This window comes from Magallana gigas, chromosome 4 (assembly GCF_963853765.1).
Source record: "Magallana gigas chromosome 4, xbMagGiga1.1, whole genome shotgun sequence".
In the NCBI taxonomy this organism is placed as follows: Eukaryota; Metazoa; Mollusca; class Bivalvia; order Ostreida; family Ostreidae; genus Magallana; species Magallana gigas.
The window spans coordinates 54683696-54700090 of record NC_088856.1 but is presented as its reverse complement, the minus strand read 5'-3'; the positions used below and the strand labels follow the sequence as shown (position 1 = coordinate 54700090).

At 36.3% G+C, this 16395-nt stretch overlaps 1 protein-coding gene across 5 annotated transcripts in view; it reads left to right on the top strand.

Annotated features, from left to right (window-relative positions):
- The first annotated feature begins 422 nt into the window (after window positions 1–422).
- LOC136269742 (ankyrin repeat domain-containing protein 16-like) overlaps window positions 423–16395 on the top strand; it is a 97884-nt gene continuing 81911 nt past the window's right edge. Inside the window, exons 1-7 of one of the 5 annotated variants that reach the window (XM_066083080.1) lie at window positions 427–849; window positions 8212–8334; window positions 9075–9172; window positions 9567–9718; window positions 11379–11537; window positions 11693–11762; window positions 12056–12970. In XM_066083080.1, coding sequence (XP_065939152.1) covers window positions 554–849; window positions 8212–8334; window positions 9075–9172; window positions 9567–9718; window positions 11379–11537; window positions 11693–11762; window positions 12056–12204 — 1047 coding nt within the window. In that variant the 5' untranslated portion in view covers window positions 427–553 and the 3' untranslated portion in view covers window positions 12205–12970. Of the gene's footprint in view, window positions 850–8211; window positions 8335–9074; window positions 9173–9566; window positions 9719–11378; window positions 11538–11692; window positions 11772–12055; window positions 12971–16395 lie in introns of those variants that run through there. The other 4 variants (XM_066083079.1, XR_010713418.1, XR_010713417.1 and 1 more) reach the window with 4 other exon arrangements.

The window sequence follows — 16395 nt, the reverse complement described above, 5'->3', positions numbered from 1 at the left end:
GTGATTCTGATGTTGGAGGAGGGCTCCATTATAAGATAGTAATCGTTCAATAAATATTCAATATTATTCATCTTCGAATTCTCTATGTACCATTTGTTTTAGCAGACAAACGAAGTACAGGGTTATAATTATTTTTTTTTCGAGAGGTGGACAAACATAGCCTACATTCTGTCCACTTAATTCCAAAAGAGCAGGCAAGTAGTGGGAAAAGGGGGGGAGGCAGGGGGGGGGCCTGCCTCCACCTTTTCTTGCACCAAAAAAAAGTTGTAAAGAAGAATTTTCCCAGAAGTTTGTTTTAAACTCGCTACCCGTATCTAAAGTTGCGTAACTTTGGTAAGAATATATAGTAAAAATTAATAGTGGTGTGCAACCTATAATATGTAGGTACACATTCTCAAATTCAGTTAGATGACAAACCGGGAAAATGGTAGCTACAGTGCTCGGTTTTTCATCAAACCGACCTATTTTTATTTCCGATAAAATTTGAAAGATTGGTGCGAACTTGGTCAATACTTGCATTGTTCCTTTCTCAAGAATCATACCACACTCTGTTATGACAGATGATCTTTTCAAAGCAGCTCAACGTGGTGACTTAGATTACTTTAAAAACCCAGAAATTCCGCTGAATACGTCGTACGAAAAATCAGGAGACACTGCCCTGCACATTGCTGCAAGATGTGGCCATGCGGCTCTCGTGGAGCACCTGTTACTCTCCGGTGCCGATGTGGAAAAATCCAACCTTGACGGCAAGCGACCCTTACACGAGGCCGCTCAAGCGAGTCAACTGGAATGCGTCCAGATATTACTCCAGTTCGGGGCACAGGTGGACAGCCTAAAGAGGGCTGATTGGTGAGTGTATAAAGTGTAGAAAGAATAATCTTACCGTGACAAGGCTACGCTCAGGTCACAGTAAGAATTCGTCCCATATACTTGCAATGTAGCAGCCGTGAAGCGGATCAGCTTCGTGTCAATTTTAAGTCCGTTAAAAATAATCTGCAGGGGAAAAATCACATTTTTATACATAACAAACCTTAATGAACATGCATATGTAGTTTATTCCTCAAAATATCCATTTCATGAGTCTTACCAAGGCATTTTGTTAAAATACACGTTTGAATTTGCCTGCCATTTTGTCGGAAATCGCACTCGGAATGTCTCGGATTTTATCATTAACATGGAGACCACAAACAGCGAATTTTCAAACGTGATGTTAAAAGTGGCAGTGGTTTCGTTGCAAAAACAGTTAATGTGGTAATATCATATTCTAAAAGAGCAACATTGTAGGTATTTGAGACCAATCATATGAAAATTTAGGCGAAAAACAGCGCGATATAATTTTTTTATTTGCTACGAAGCGAGTATATGGGATGAATTCTATCGTTAAACCGCGTCCGTAGGACATCTGTCATTTTAACAATAGAACATTCTATCTAGTGTAAACCCAGAGACCATGGTACCGAGTGGGTCAGAGCCCAGGAACCATGGTGATTGTTAATAGTCTGTCCCAAGATATTTATGCAGCACATTTGGACGATTTTTAATAAAAATACACATACCTGTGAAAGAAGTGCATTCGAATTGAAATAGTTGAAAGGGATAATTTCCAAGATAATTTCATCGACACATTATTATCTTTCACTCGGAAAAATTCACTGGAACAAAAACAGATTCCTTACGGAGATTTATAATCGGGATTGTTTACATCTTTTCTCCATTCGGAATACACTCGGAATAGATCACATAATTTTTCAACGTTATCATACTAAATACAAAATCCTCGTAGACATCACATTTTTTAGCATTGTATTGTATTGTATTTCGAAATTTTTCATTCATTTGAACCCTGAGGTATTTATAAATATGAAGCAACTAAGCAAAATCTGTATTCAGGATATCTTGGGACAGACTATAGTAAAAATTCAGGAAAAATTGTGACTGATACTCATTTCCACGGTGACTGGGAACCAAGGTGATTGACTATTCAATGATTTTAGAGTAACTGTAGATGGTGGTCGTCGAGGTGGTCGGACGTGTTTTGAGTAGCTCCCGGGTCGGAGCTAGTTTACCTTTCCTGTCGGCTGTGGAGTTTTATTTTCCATATCTACATTCCTCTTAAGTGAGTATTATTGATTTGGCTGGTGCTAACATTGATATTTAAGTGTAATGGGGCAACATAAACACAAAAAAAGGAAAAGAAAAAGTAAAACTTCCGACAGTAGTGAGAATGGCGAGAATGGCGGCAGTGAGCAATGTTCACAGGTGCCCGATCAGGAAAGCCATGACTCGTCTATGTTAAGCAGCATCATCAGTGTGGCCAGCAACGTTCTTTACGGGACACCGATACTTACTAAACCAAATGTAGCCAATAAAACGGATCACCTGGGACCCACCACCTCGACACCAAAGACTCAAGCGGCTACAAAACCTAGTGGGGATATTATTTCTCAGTTAAATGAACAGAATGATAAACTCGATAAGATTATGCAAAAGTTAGTTAAATTAGACCAAATCGATCATATTGAAGAAAAACTGGAAAAAGTGAATGCGACTGTTGCAAAGTTCAATAACAGGATCAGTGATGTTGAAAGAAAGCTAACGGAAAACTCGGCGGCGGTGAGTGCAATCTCAGCGAGAGTTGAAAAGCTAGAAGAACAGGGGGTGAACACCGATCACGAGAGAGACCTGAAGAGACACGAGAAAACAATAGAGTCGCTATGTAAAAGTCTAGACAGTATGAGACGGGATTATAGAGCTCTCGAAGCATCGATTACCGATTTACAGTGTCGTTCAATGAAGATGAACCTCATTTTTACTGGCATCGGAGGGGAGACCAAGGATGAGGATACGGAAGATAAGCTTCGCGCCTTTCTGTATTATGAGCTAGGCATCGACGAGCATATTCAATTCGGAAACGTCCACCGGTTTGGCAGATACGTCCGCGGTCAAGATAGACCGATTGTTGCCCGATTTCTCTACCAAAAAGACTTAATCGCTGTCAGGAGTAGGTCGCACAGGTTGCGCAATACGGGCTACGGAATCCGAGAACAGTATCCCACCTCTATTGAGAGGCGTCGGAGGGAGCTATACCCCGCGATGCGGTACCATAGGAGCCGTGGCGACAATGTGAAGATGGTTCGAGATACGCTTTACGTCAACGGTCAGCGTTACGACCCCGAGACAGAGCCTACAGAGGATCCAACGTATTTTGGAAGTCACGTTGTGACTGCGCCACCGATCGGTAATATGGACAAGGGTACACCTGAAGATCAACCCATGGAAGGCGAGGACCAGTTAATCGCGCAAGGTAGTACTGACGCGCCGACACCCACCCAGAGCTAGGGGGACGCTGAGGATAGACCACCGCTCCGAATCGTGTCATGGAACGTGAACAGAGGTCTGGAAAAGAAGTTAGGTGAACATGAGTTTTGTAAACTTCTTTCTTCGTATGACATTGTATTTTTATCAGAGTGTTGGGTAAACAGTGAGTCTACTTTAGACCTGTCTCATCTTACTCAAGGTTATGCGTCCTTTATGTACCCACGTACCAGAGGCAAAGGGGGTGGAATGGTAATTCTGGTAAGAGACGAACTACTACCTCACTTTTCAGTTTGTAAATATGTTGGTGACAGTATGGTATGGGTAAAATTGTCAGGTATATATAAAAATGACGTTTATATTTGTTTTGTTTACATTGCACATGAAAACAGTGTATTCTATACTACTTATGATATTGACCTTTTTGACACTCTATTATGCGATATTGCGAAGTACAGTGATATGGGTGTTATCATATTAGCTGGAGATTTTAATAGTCGTGTGGGTGAATCAAAAGATTATGTTGAATATGATATTTTGGCTAACAATTTGTTAAATAACATGCCTGCATTTTTGTCATATGATAAGGATTATACTTGTTCACGTAGATCGGAAGACAAACATGTCAATAATTTTGGTCGTAAATTACTCGAATTATGTCGAGCCTCTGGTCTTAGAATATGTAATGGCAGGGTTTCCGGGGACACGCGGGGCAAATATACATTTTTTAACCATTTAGGTTCGAGTGTCATAGATTATGTTTTAGTTGGTAAGGATGATTTTGATGCCATCGAGAGTTTTACTGTTAAAGATTTTAATGAATGGTCAGACCACGCTCCAGTTGAAGTGTGTATTCATAATGTTAAAAACTACCAACGCTATGACAATCATAACATTTTCTGTAGTAATGTAACGGCAGGCAGTGTGTACAGATGGAATGAGGAAGCTTTTGAGTCCATAAAATCTATCTTACACAGTAAAGTGTCTGATTTTTACAGTCTTTTTGAAAAAATGGACTGTGGGATCCTTAGTATAGATCAGGTTGTAAATAATTTCACTAGTATATTAAACAGTGTTTTTATGCCTTTTTGTAGTGTATCCAACTTTTTAGGTGGATCGTCTATTGACATTAAGTCTTCCAGTAGTAATAAGCCATGGTTCGATGACAAGTGTAAAGAACTCCGTAAAGTTTATAAAAGCTCCTTACGTATTTTTAATTGGGAAAGGTCTGTTCAAAATCGTATCACTTTATGTGAAAACAAACGTGTCTACAAAAAGCATGTACTTAGAACTAGAAATAGGTTTGTCAGACACGAAGGTAATAAACTCAACTATTTAAGAAAGCACAACCCAAAACAGTTTTACAAGATTTTCAAGAAAAGAAAAACAATTAAAAGCTCTTTAGATTTAGATGCTTTTTATCAATATTTTAAGAGTGTTTGTAATGTAGATGAAAATATTGTAGACATTGAAAGTCCATTTTTTGAGCAGAGGAGTACTGATACTGTTTTTAGTGAATTAGATAAAGCCATAGATGAGGAGGAATTACTTTCAGTATTAAAAAAATTAAAATGTGGTAAAGCTGCCGGAACAGATCACCTGTTAAATGAATATTTTGTTAAATTTAAAGAGTTTTTTTTACCAGTTTTAGTTAGACTTTTTAATAAAATTTTGGATGCAGGTACTTTCCCAAGGAGCTGGTCTATAGGTGTAATAATTCCACTTCTTAAAAAAGGAAACACCAATGATGTTAACAATTACAGGGGAATAACTCTTGTTAGTAATCTGGCAAAAATATTTACCACAGTGTTGAACTATAGATTACTTCGCTGGTCTGACGACAATGGTATCATAAGCGATGCGCAGTTTGGGTTTAAGCCAGGTCATAGTACCACAGATGCTATTTTTGCACTTACTAGTTTAGTATCTTTATATTTGAAAAAGAAAAAGAAATTATATTGTTGTTTTGTTGATTACAGAAAAGCGTTTGATAGTGTGAATAGAAACAAGTTATTATACAAACTTGCTACAAATGGAGTCACGGGAAAGTTGTTAAGTATTATTAAGCATATTTATTGTGAGTTAAAATCATGTGTCAGATATAAGTCTGAACTGTCAAATTATTTTTCGTCAACAACTGGACTTATGCAAGGAGAGGCTTTGTCGCCTTTTCTTTTTTCATTATATATTAATGATTTTGAAATGGATCTTATCCGAAGTTGTTGTGAACCTGTTGACTTCAGAGACCTTTCGCTTTTTCTTTTAATGTATGCTGATGATACTGTGTTAATAGCTAATTCAAGGGAGAGTCTACAGGGTATGTTGAATCAATTGTATCAATTTAGTAATGATTGGAATATTGGTGTGAACACAGATAAAACTAAAATAGTTGTTTTTCGACATGCGGGTAGAATGTGTAAAAATGATTTTTGGACCTATGACCAAAAGCATGTTGAGGTTGTTAATTGTTTCAATTATTTAGGAATCAATTTGAATTTTAATGGGAATTTTAATGTTACACAGAAAACAATTGCAATGCAGGGTAGGAAATGTATGTTTGGTATTCTAAAACTATGTAATGAAACTTATTTAAATATTGAGACTAAATTAAGCATTTTTGACACCTATGTATCTAGCGTTCTTAACTATGGCTCCGAGATATGGGGTTTTCACTCTGGTGATGAAATAGAACGAGTTCACACAAATTTTTGTAAAAGAATTTTGAAAGTTAAAAAATGTACGTCAAACTTTATGGTTTATTCAGAGTTAGGTCGTCTACCTATGAGTATTATACGTAAATTGCGTATCATTAAGTATTGGTTGAAATTGATTAAAACAGAAAATTGTATATTACGCAATGTATATGAGGAAATGGTCTCACAGTTGATACCAAATACATGGTGTTTTAATGTCAGAGAATTATTAGTATCTCTGGGTATGCATGAGGTCTGGCTTTCACAAAATGTGGCTAACACTAATGTTTTCTTAAAAATTGTAAAGCAGAGATTGTCTGATTTTTTTATTCAGGAAAGAGACGCATTTTTTGAGTCATCCTCTAAATGTTTATTGTACAAGTATCTGCCTGACACTTTTTCGTTACAATTTTATTTGAGTAAAAATATTCCGGAAAACCTTGTTGTCCTTTTAACAAAATATAGACTGTCATCGCATATGCTTTTGGTAGAGCAAGGCCGATATAATGGAACTGTCAGATCGATGCGTATCTGTAAATATTGTAATTTAGGTGAAGTCGAGGATGAATTCCATTTCATACTTATCTGTCCATTTTATAAAAGTCTACGGGTATTGTATTTAAAAAAATATTACTGGTCTCGTCCTTCAATGTTTAAGTTAGTTCAACTCCTTGCCATTCATAATCGCAAACAATTGTGCCATCTCGCAATGTTTCTGCGTGAGGCAGGTAAAAAACGGGATGTCGGATAACTAGTACATCCAACTGATGTATTATTACTATCACTATTATTATTAATATTACTATTATTATCATTATTATCATTATTATAATCATTTGATTTATTGATTTATAGGGTCTCTCCTCCTATGAATGTACATGTATGAATAATATTTTTTTTGAATATTGTTTAACGTCAATAGCGAACTGTTTGATTTTGATTGGATAGAGTGTAGCATTATATATTTATAATTATGTACATATGTTTCAACAGCTTATAATTCATTTGAATTTAGCCAATAAACAATACAGATGGTAAATGTGAACTCCAATGGAATGAGTCCAAGATTGGCAAATAAACTCTATCATTTTTCTCTGTGATAACTTAAACCACGCGGGGGTGTTAAGGAAGCATATGGAATCTGAGTTACATGTAATTCCTTGAAATCACAAATCTTAGTTATTATGTACATATTCAAATATCTAAGCGATGAAACGTAGATCAAAATCAAATGAAAAATACTGAAGACAATTTTTTTCCAGAAATTAGTTTGTATTACGTAGATTTACACATTGATGACGTCATGACTAAAAGTTGAATGTCGTGTGAATTTTATCGGAAAGCATTGTAAACATATTCAAAATATAACTAATCTAAGAACTCTCATAAAGTATTGTGGTGTGATTTATTGAGAATTGAACATAAGAATACTGGGGGAGATGTTAGTTTTATCAATCATTCGCTAAAAGGTATGTAAATTTGCTTTTATTTCTCGGCCAGGCTTTCCTCTGTCGTTGTTTACGATATGAAAATCCGACTAGAACAACACTACCCCGTATATATTGAACTTGAAATTTTATACGTATCGTTAGTTTGATCAATGCTTAAATTGAAAAGTGCTGCTAGAATCCCATGTTGTGTGTTGTTTTGATGCAATTTGCCGTTTTCCGTGCAAACTATATAAAAGTTGGGAAGGTTTTACTTGAACCGGATAAATAACTTTTTAATAAGGAAAAACATAGGATTCTAGCAGCGGTTTTGATTAAACTGAGATGTTTTGCTTTCACTTGGTATGTTTATTTTATTTTTGAAACCGCGGGGTAGTGTTGTTCTATCTCATTTTATGTTAAGGAATATACGTAAGCTATTTATAGTTGTCATGTGATAATGCACCAATGTGGCAGTTATGTACTACCCGATTTTATTGCACTAACATCTATTTTAAAGGATAATACTAAGTTTTTGATCTTATTCAAAATAATTATTTAATTTCACGATTTTGAATATAACAGTCAAAATAAGACGCTAAATTACCCATATGCTTCCCTAACACCCCCGCGCAACATTAAATTTATTCAATATTTGATACGTAGGGTACTAGCGAATGGTAGATAAGCATTGCCATACAAATCTGATGAAACGAACAATGTATACCCAACCCAATGTACAAGTAGTTATACAGATTGAGAATATATTATTACAGGACACCTCTAATGCTGGCCTGCACAAAGGACAGTATTGAGGTTATCCAAGAACTTCTGAAGTCTGGTGCGAATGTATCGCTGAAGAACAAAGATGGATGGACCCCATTCCACATTGCATGCAGGTTTGTAGCTCATACTACATGTAGTTCCTCTGTGAAATGTTGTCCTTCTTAAGTTCCCATATATAACAGATCATTTTACTTTCAGATTGGATTGGCTGTATTTTGTTCTTCCATTAGTTTTGATATATTACTAACTGCGGATGCAGGTCTTTAGAATTAAACCCAGGTATACTTGGCTCTCAGGGCCAATTGCCCACCATTTCAAAAAACTCAGGGGAGAGCCTTGCATCTTTAAATTGTTTTTTTTTCACTCTGAGTGCCTTAAATAAGAAGGAATAATTGCTATCCAAGATATACAAATTAGGCCTGTCAAGGTCAGGAATCAATCTAACTATCTCCAGCACAATTGACTAACCTGAATTAAGCTTCATGGAAATTTGGGTCTACTCAGGGTTTGCTTTGGGTTTACTTAAGGTTTACTTTAGGTTTACATGGGAATTGCTTTTAGGGTCAACTTTAAGCACTAAAGTGTGGTTGAAGCAGACCCGTCTTTTATTTTACCATCTTACTGCCTGTAATTCCTGCCCCTTGTATATTCCGAATACACATGAAGCGTCTGCTCTTGGTCCACTCTATTAAACTTGGCGTAAACCCACAAAGTAAACCTAGCGTTTAGTTGGGGTTTACTTTCTGTTAGGTTGGATCTGATCGGTACTGTAGCTCTTGGACCAGTAGACCACTGTAGGAGTCTCTCTTTATTTTACCGTATTTTTTTAAATTAAAATTATATTTGTTTTCAGGGAAGGACACCTGGGTATTGTCCGCCTTCTGTATGATCATAACAACACTGTGATGAACACTGCCAGCAAGAACGGGAGGACCCCGCTACATACAGCAGGTCAATAAAAATAAAATGCTAAGTCATACACTTCAACAAGGATTTTTGTGAATCATTGCGATCCCTAACACAAGTTCATTTTTCAATATATATATACCAGAACATATACTTGTAACAATTGATTTTAGTGTGTATGTGTACTCTGAGACTTATGATGTAAATGCTATAAAACATGAATGCATTTATGATTTGTTTTAAAATGACATGGTTGCCACCTTATAGTGTCTTTCTCTACTCTATGTGTAACTAGCTCTGTAATGGGCTAAATCTACTATATGTGTTGTATATTCCAGCTCTACATGGTTGGCCTCTATGTTGTGTATTTCCTCTTTCTTTACTCTATGTGTAACTTTAGCTCTGTAGTGGGGTACACTTACTGGGTTGTATATTCCAGCTCTACATGGCTGCCACTCCGTGGTGACTTTCCTGCTAAACGTCGGGCCGTCTACTGTGGACACCACGGACAGCTCAGGAAGTACACCACTGATGGACGCCATTAAATCAGACCATGTAGAGGTCGCTCAAACTCTCATCTCAACACAAAAGGTATGGAAACATGTTAAGCCTGAACTAAATATAGTTGTACAGTTACATTTTGAAAATTTACGCATGCACAAAAGCAGATTAACAATAGTCTTAGACCTTCTTGGTTAAATGATATCATCTCGCAAAATTTATACAGACAGTGCAAATTCCATCTATTCACATTTTTAAGTTGATGTGACCATGACTGTTTCATGATTTTAACGAGATTAAGAAGAATAACTTAAAAACACTTGTCAGCTACTGACCATCTTAATATCTTCAAGTTTGATGTCTGTTTAACAACACATCTATTCAACTAGTGACCACTAATACTTAAAGGAAGTGAACATGAAAAAAATAATTGTTGCTTAATAAATTTTAAAAGCCTTTTGAAACTTAAAAATGAGGTCTGTTACCTTTTTGTTTATTTCTATTAAGAGATTTTATCAATTTAACACTCTCAGTGAAAGGTTTATGGAGGTAATCCATTATTTCCCAGCATGCATCTGTTCTCTGACGTAGATAAGCCACATTGCTGCTGGTGACTGGGTCAATGTTGGAACTAGGCCAGTGTTTATGTACAGAGTTGATAAAAGTTATGAAGAAAAAATATGCCTTGATGTGAAGAAAAATTTTGTGTACTGTCATGAGAAGACAGGGATTTAGTACATTTCTGTGAACTGAACCTCAGATAACTATTTATGATTTGTAAAAAAAAAATGAATAGATAAATTAATTTGTGAAATATAAGACCATCACATTCCAGATGTTTGTACGGAGATGTGGCAGTCAGTGTTTACATAAATAAAATGCTGTTTTTAGATTTCAATTTAAATTAATATAAAATTGTAATTTCATTTTCTTTGTGGGGTTTCTTACCGTTACTTTTTATTTAAATGCCTTGGAAATTTTTCTGTTTTGTTTTTTTTTATACATAAGATCTTGATGATATGTATGCCGGTTCTGTTTATGCTGTCAGAAGAATAACAGGACTAAGACACTTTTTAAAAGTCAGGTTGCTGTGCAATGCACCTTGTGTGCTCATTTATATAGCACACATAATGTTGAAACTCATAAACAAGAAATTCCCGAGTGCAAGAAAAAATAGGTCACAATAACACTGATCCATTGACATTCCATTCTAGTTACATGTCACATTAACTGCTGGTGGGAATGCATCATTCTGAAATCCAAAATCTTCCTCCATAAACACTGTTTAAAATGACAACTCTTTACATTCCTTTCAAGTTTCCATTCACATTTTGATGATGGCATTTTATCTCCGTTACTAAACGTGTGTAAAAATGCAATGTGTCTCACTGACGGCAGCATCAGTGCTGCCCTCTCTTAGATGCTTAGAGATAACCCAGCAGGGAGGTAATGAATTTAACAATATGGCAGCGCTCATGGATTGCAAGAAATAGTTATTCTAAGTGGTATATCTTTTTACTGAGGAAGGCTCTGTCTAAACGGTTTTCAGATATCATTATACACATCAAATTTGAGCCCTTGATAATTTTTTCATGTTCACTTCCTTTAATGATAACTCACCAAATTATATCAAGTAAAAGAACTTGAAGTATTTTTTTGGCCTTGTATCTTATACAGCTTTGTCATCATTATGTTTGGTTTGACACAGTGACCTGTGTTGTCATTTTGTTGTGTGTTTATGGTTTGACAGGGTGACCTGTGTCGTGAGGACAATGCCGGCCTGGGACCCCTCCACCTGGCCACCCAGGGGGGATGTCTGAAGTCTGTGAAGTTCCTGGTGGAAAGCTTAAAGGTCGATGTCAACTCAAGGTCATCAAAAGGGTTCACGCCACTGTTTGTAGCAGCCAAGGTACTAATTAGTGTTACAATACTGAACTCTCTAAAGCCACTGGTATTGCTTGCAAGGAAAAAAAATCAAATTGAAAGTCAAAATAAAGTAAGGAGAGGTGGAGTAAGGGTTAGGGAACATTAATACAATTCAAACTACTTTTATTTTGTTTCAAGGAAGGACAACTCGGTGTAATTTCCTACTTGGTGTCTGCAGGAGCTGATGTCAATGTCACCGACACGAAAGGTAGAACAGGTACACGGTCAACAAAACAAGGTTTTATACAGAATTATTTCATATTTACAGGCTTCTAAAACAATATTAAGACATGCAATTCATATATCTATACTTTCATATGTATACATTGATTATCTCAATTTCTTGAGCAGTACACTTTCAATAACATTATACGTTTTCAGTAACATCATGTGTTTATATGAAATACCTGTAATTTGTAATTTTTTAATGTCATGTGAAGCACTACTCAATACACAACTGTTGAGAGCATTATGATCAGTTTGTACACTTCTTCCTTGCAGCATTACACATTGCAGCAGGTGGTCAGCATTCAGAGACTTGTAGATATCTGTTGAAGAATGGAGCTGTCATCAGGGAAGATAACTCTGGCCTCACACCGGGCATGTTGGCTAGGAAACCGGACGTCTGCAGTCTGTTTCAGGAAGTATGATCCCCGCCCATAGCAAGGACGAATAAGATTGCTGCCCATAGCAAGGATGAATTAGATCCCCGCCCATAGCACGACAGAATGTTGAAAATCTGTTTACACCAAAGCTTGTAGCAGACAGCATTTACTACTGGAAGAAAACCATAGAGATGCAGTTCAAAGTTCTGACTTCATTGATGTTTTGCAAAGATGTGTAAATATGTACTCACATTTATTTTTAAATGGGAGACATTTTTTTCTATATCAACAGGAAAATCTGAATTAGGAGGAACTTTAGACCATACAGTTGCTGTTGAACTAAAATTGTGTGTACATTGATGCTCTGTTCTGATACTGCAACTTTATAAGGATAAACAGCATTGTTAGACATCATTCATGAACCAGAAAACCTCAGTTTAATTCAAAGTTAAATACTGAATGCATTTGAATACCCCATACACAGTGTTAGACTTCAGACAAAATTCCTTCTCTCATTACATTGAGTCTGTGGGGGTTTTGTTTTCAATGTATTCTACATTTATGTTAACTTTATACATGTGCATCGATTTTTTTATGAATAAACGTGAAAAAATTGATAGCTTGTAGCAATATTTTTTTTGTAGAAAAATTGATTGCTTAACATGTTTAATACATGTACAGGGTTGTCTCTAAGACCCGGGAGGCCGGGAATTCCCCCACCTATATTGCCTTAATTACCCATCTATTATTGCATTTCAAACACAATGTAGCTACATGTATAAGCAAGACCCCCTGACCACCTTCTACTTTTTCATTTCCTCCTTCTACTTCAATTTTTAGAGACAACCTAGCTGCAATCAGATATAAAAAATCGGAGAGGGCTACATTATTGCAGCTAGAGACAACCCTGCATTAATATTTATGCCAGTTGACAGATTAGAAAATTTCTAATATCCAGTATTCAAAACAAAAAATTTTAACACTAAACTTTATAATTCTGCTAGGTATATTATATATAATTTATATAAAAAAAAACAACTCTTTGCTTTGGAATTTATTGATAATTAATACATCATGTTATACTAGTATATTCTTTATCATCAATCATCAAATAGTGTTTTATCAAAGGGCAGATAACCCTGACAAGACTGTGAACCACAGTTACATGGTATTAAGCCACTTTCTTTTCTATCAATGTCCGAATAAACTGTTCTCTCTTCTCCTGAGGAAAGTCCGTAGTGAAAATTCAACTCTTCTCCTGAGCTTATTTTCCTATTTGCAAACAAACAAAGTAATGGAATTTCAGTATCAACCCGTACTGGGAGCATTGTTAGGTTAGGATCACAGCTGTGGTTGAGGAATCGCCCGACATTGCCAAAGTTTCTAGGATCTACATGAGTTTTTATCACGCCACTCTTGCAATGTTCATTAACAGTTATAATATAATTCATGTCTTCTTTCCGTTGAGCTAGGCTCCGTTTTCTAGCCTCGTCACTTGAGATGATTTCTCCCGCGTATTCACAGACAAACGCACTTGGATCTAAATCTTCCAGAGTCCTGACTCCTATTCCTTTGCTTACTGTCCAGAATAACTCGACTCTCACTTTTACTCCACCTTGTACGACCCTGTTTACGCACGTTTTAGAACAGCTGCAGTGACTGTTACATTCCACCATCACCTTGTGTTCGTCTGCGTCCAGATAAGAAGTTTTAAGTTTACCATCTTCAGTGTAATTCTGGCTAAATCTCTGCACACAAGGGCAGTCACTGATACACTCATGGCAGGAACAACCGGTAAAGACAGGAAGGAATTTCTCCTTATCAATGCCTGGACCGGGAATGTTGTGCTTCACATACTGAAACTAAAGATCCATATCATATTTTACTTTGTTGTACCCCTGTAAAACAGTTACTATATAACTCTATACCTAAAAAAGTTCAACATTTTGACTGTTGGACTGGAACTGTTAGATTGGAAATGTTAAAATTGACTGTTAAAAAAGACTGTTGACCGGTGACGTCACATTCCGCGAAAACGTGTTATTGATTAGAAAGGGTATAACAAAACAGTTGTTGACTGTGTCTCGGGCAACAGTTGATCTGTCGGACCAGCTCGCAAACTGTTGTCCGCGGCGTTCGGCCTTGGGCAACAGTTTGCGAACCGGTCCGACAGATCAACTGTTGCCCTCGACCCCAGTCAACAACTGTATAATATTTACAATCTTAAGGGAAAAAAAGGAAATGTTGGTTAAGTGATCCCAGACCATTTAACATCAAATTTCTAATGGTGATCAGTGAAGTCAAACTTTTTCAGTATGACAAGAATACAGGCACCTGACGTTATAAAACATACATACTCTCTACCTAATAATACACGTGTTAATAGGTAGAGGATATATATTTGATATATAACGTCAGGTGTCTATGGGCAAAAGTTTTAATGTACTCAGTTGTACCACAAGATTGTAGATGTACTGTACATCCAAGTAGCAGAAATACCGTGAGGGCTTCACTTCCACTGACAGTGTTCAATACAAATCAGTTTACCATTGAATCCTTTCCTTGTACTCCATCCTCCTTTCTACAGTATACAGGGAATTTTTCCAAACCGTCTGTCCAGTCAAATGAACATGGGCTCTGTGCATTCATTATGTTTCAAACCGAAAGCGAAACCAGAAGTAAACATAGGCATGCTAAATCGAAACAAAATTCCACACAAAAATTAACTTTCTACCTTATGGAGTTATTAAACTCCAAATACTTTATTAGATGTAAGAGCTTTAAAAATACGTCTCATCTGTAACGGTTCCTTGTGCTAAATAAATTTTTTCAACAGCACATTGTTACATGTATTTATGTCGGGTTCGAGTTTCCATTTGTGAAAGATGTCTGCGCCCAGACTACATTGCTTGATGGTTTTAAGTTCAGCGGTTGAAGGTGAGAATCTGGGTAACAGTTGTAGAAAACACACAAACCAAAATAATCTATGAAAAGGTTAAATGTTGTTTTTGTAGCGAGTGTTTATCTTAGAAGTATCGCTTCAAAACAATAATATTGTCGGTCAAGAGTGGGCGGGTCCCCACTATTTACAATATATGTAAACATAAACATGTATGTGAATACAGCTGTTAAATGTATTTTAGTGTAAAGAGTGTATACTACTTTATGTCTGAACATGGTATATGTAAATCCTGTTTTGTCTGTGTTTACAGGTGTATCGGCACAGTCATTTATCCAGGCTTACACACTTGCCAGTTCCAATTTCTCCATACAGCTTGCCTCGCCACACGTAAGCTCTACAATGTAACCATTATCTTTATGCAATGTACATTCACTTGAAGGATGTTGAAGGATTATAAGAATAGAGTGAAATGAATCTGACATTCCTTAAACAATCCCACCTGACCACCAGCACTGCCATTCAACTGTCACTGTATTTAGTATAGAAAAAAGAAGAATTATCAGTAATAAATCTTGATATATAGATGTAAATGTTATGAACTCTATGGATTGTATTCCTGATTCATGACTTTGTCACTCCTGTACAGATCACAGACAAATGTAGCCTACAGAGAAATCACATGCATAATAGTGCATATAGTAGGCTAGGTACTGGTTAACCTTTGGCTCAGTCGTAAAACAGCGTTGATTTTCTAATTAAAGCATCTTGAGCTCCACCCTTGTTTAGATCACCCCCTCTAATTTCTTAAAAATGTAAACAAGTAATATTGAGGTATTGAATGGTGTACTTATAACCAGGCATGGGGTAAACGTAATCGTAATCGATTGTAATGATTACTCTTTTTCAAGTAATCGACAGTAATATGTAATCGAAGAGATTTTCGATTACTTGTAATCATAATTTAATCGATTCAGTGCAATTATAATTACTTTTTCGATTACTTTCGATTACTCTTTACATAAACATATTGTGCTGCGCATATTGTATGAAAAAATGCTATTCAAGTGTTGTTTATAATACAATTTATAAAATATTTATTAAAAAAAATTGTTTATCCCCCTATGTAATCGATTATTAATCGATTACATTTTTGAGTAATTCTGCCCATGCCTGCTTATAACCTAGCTGAGCCTTTACTCCATTATGAAATCATGTTCCAGGGGAAGAATGTGGAGTATGTTCAGCAGGATGACAACAACAGACGCTGGTTCAACGAGTTCAGGAGTAAAGCCTCATCCAACCCCATAGCATTCGAAACAGTGGACTGTAAGTAC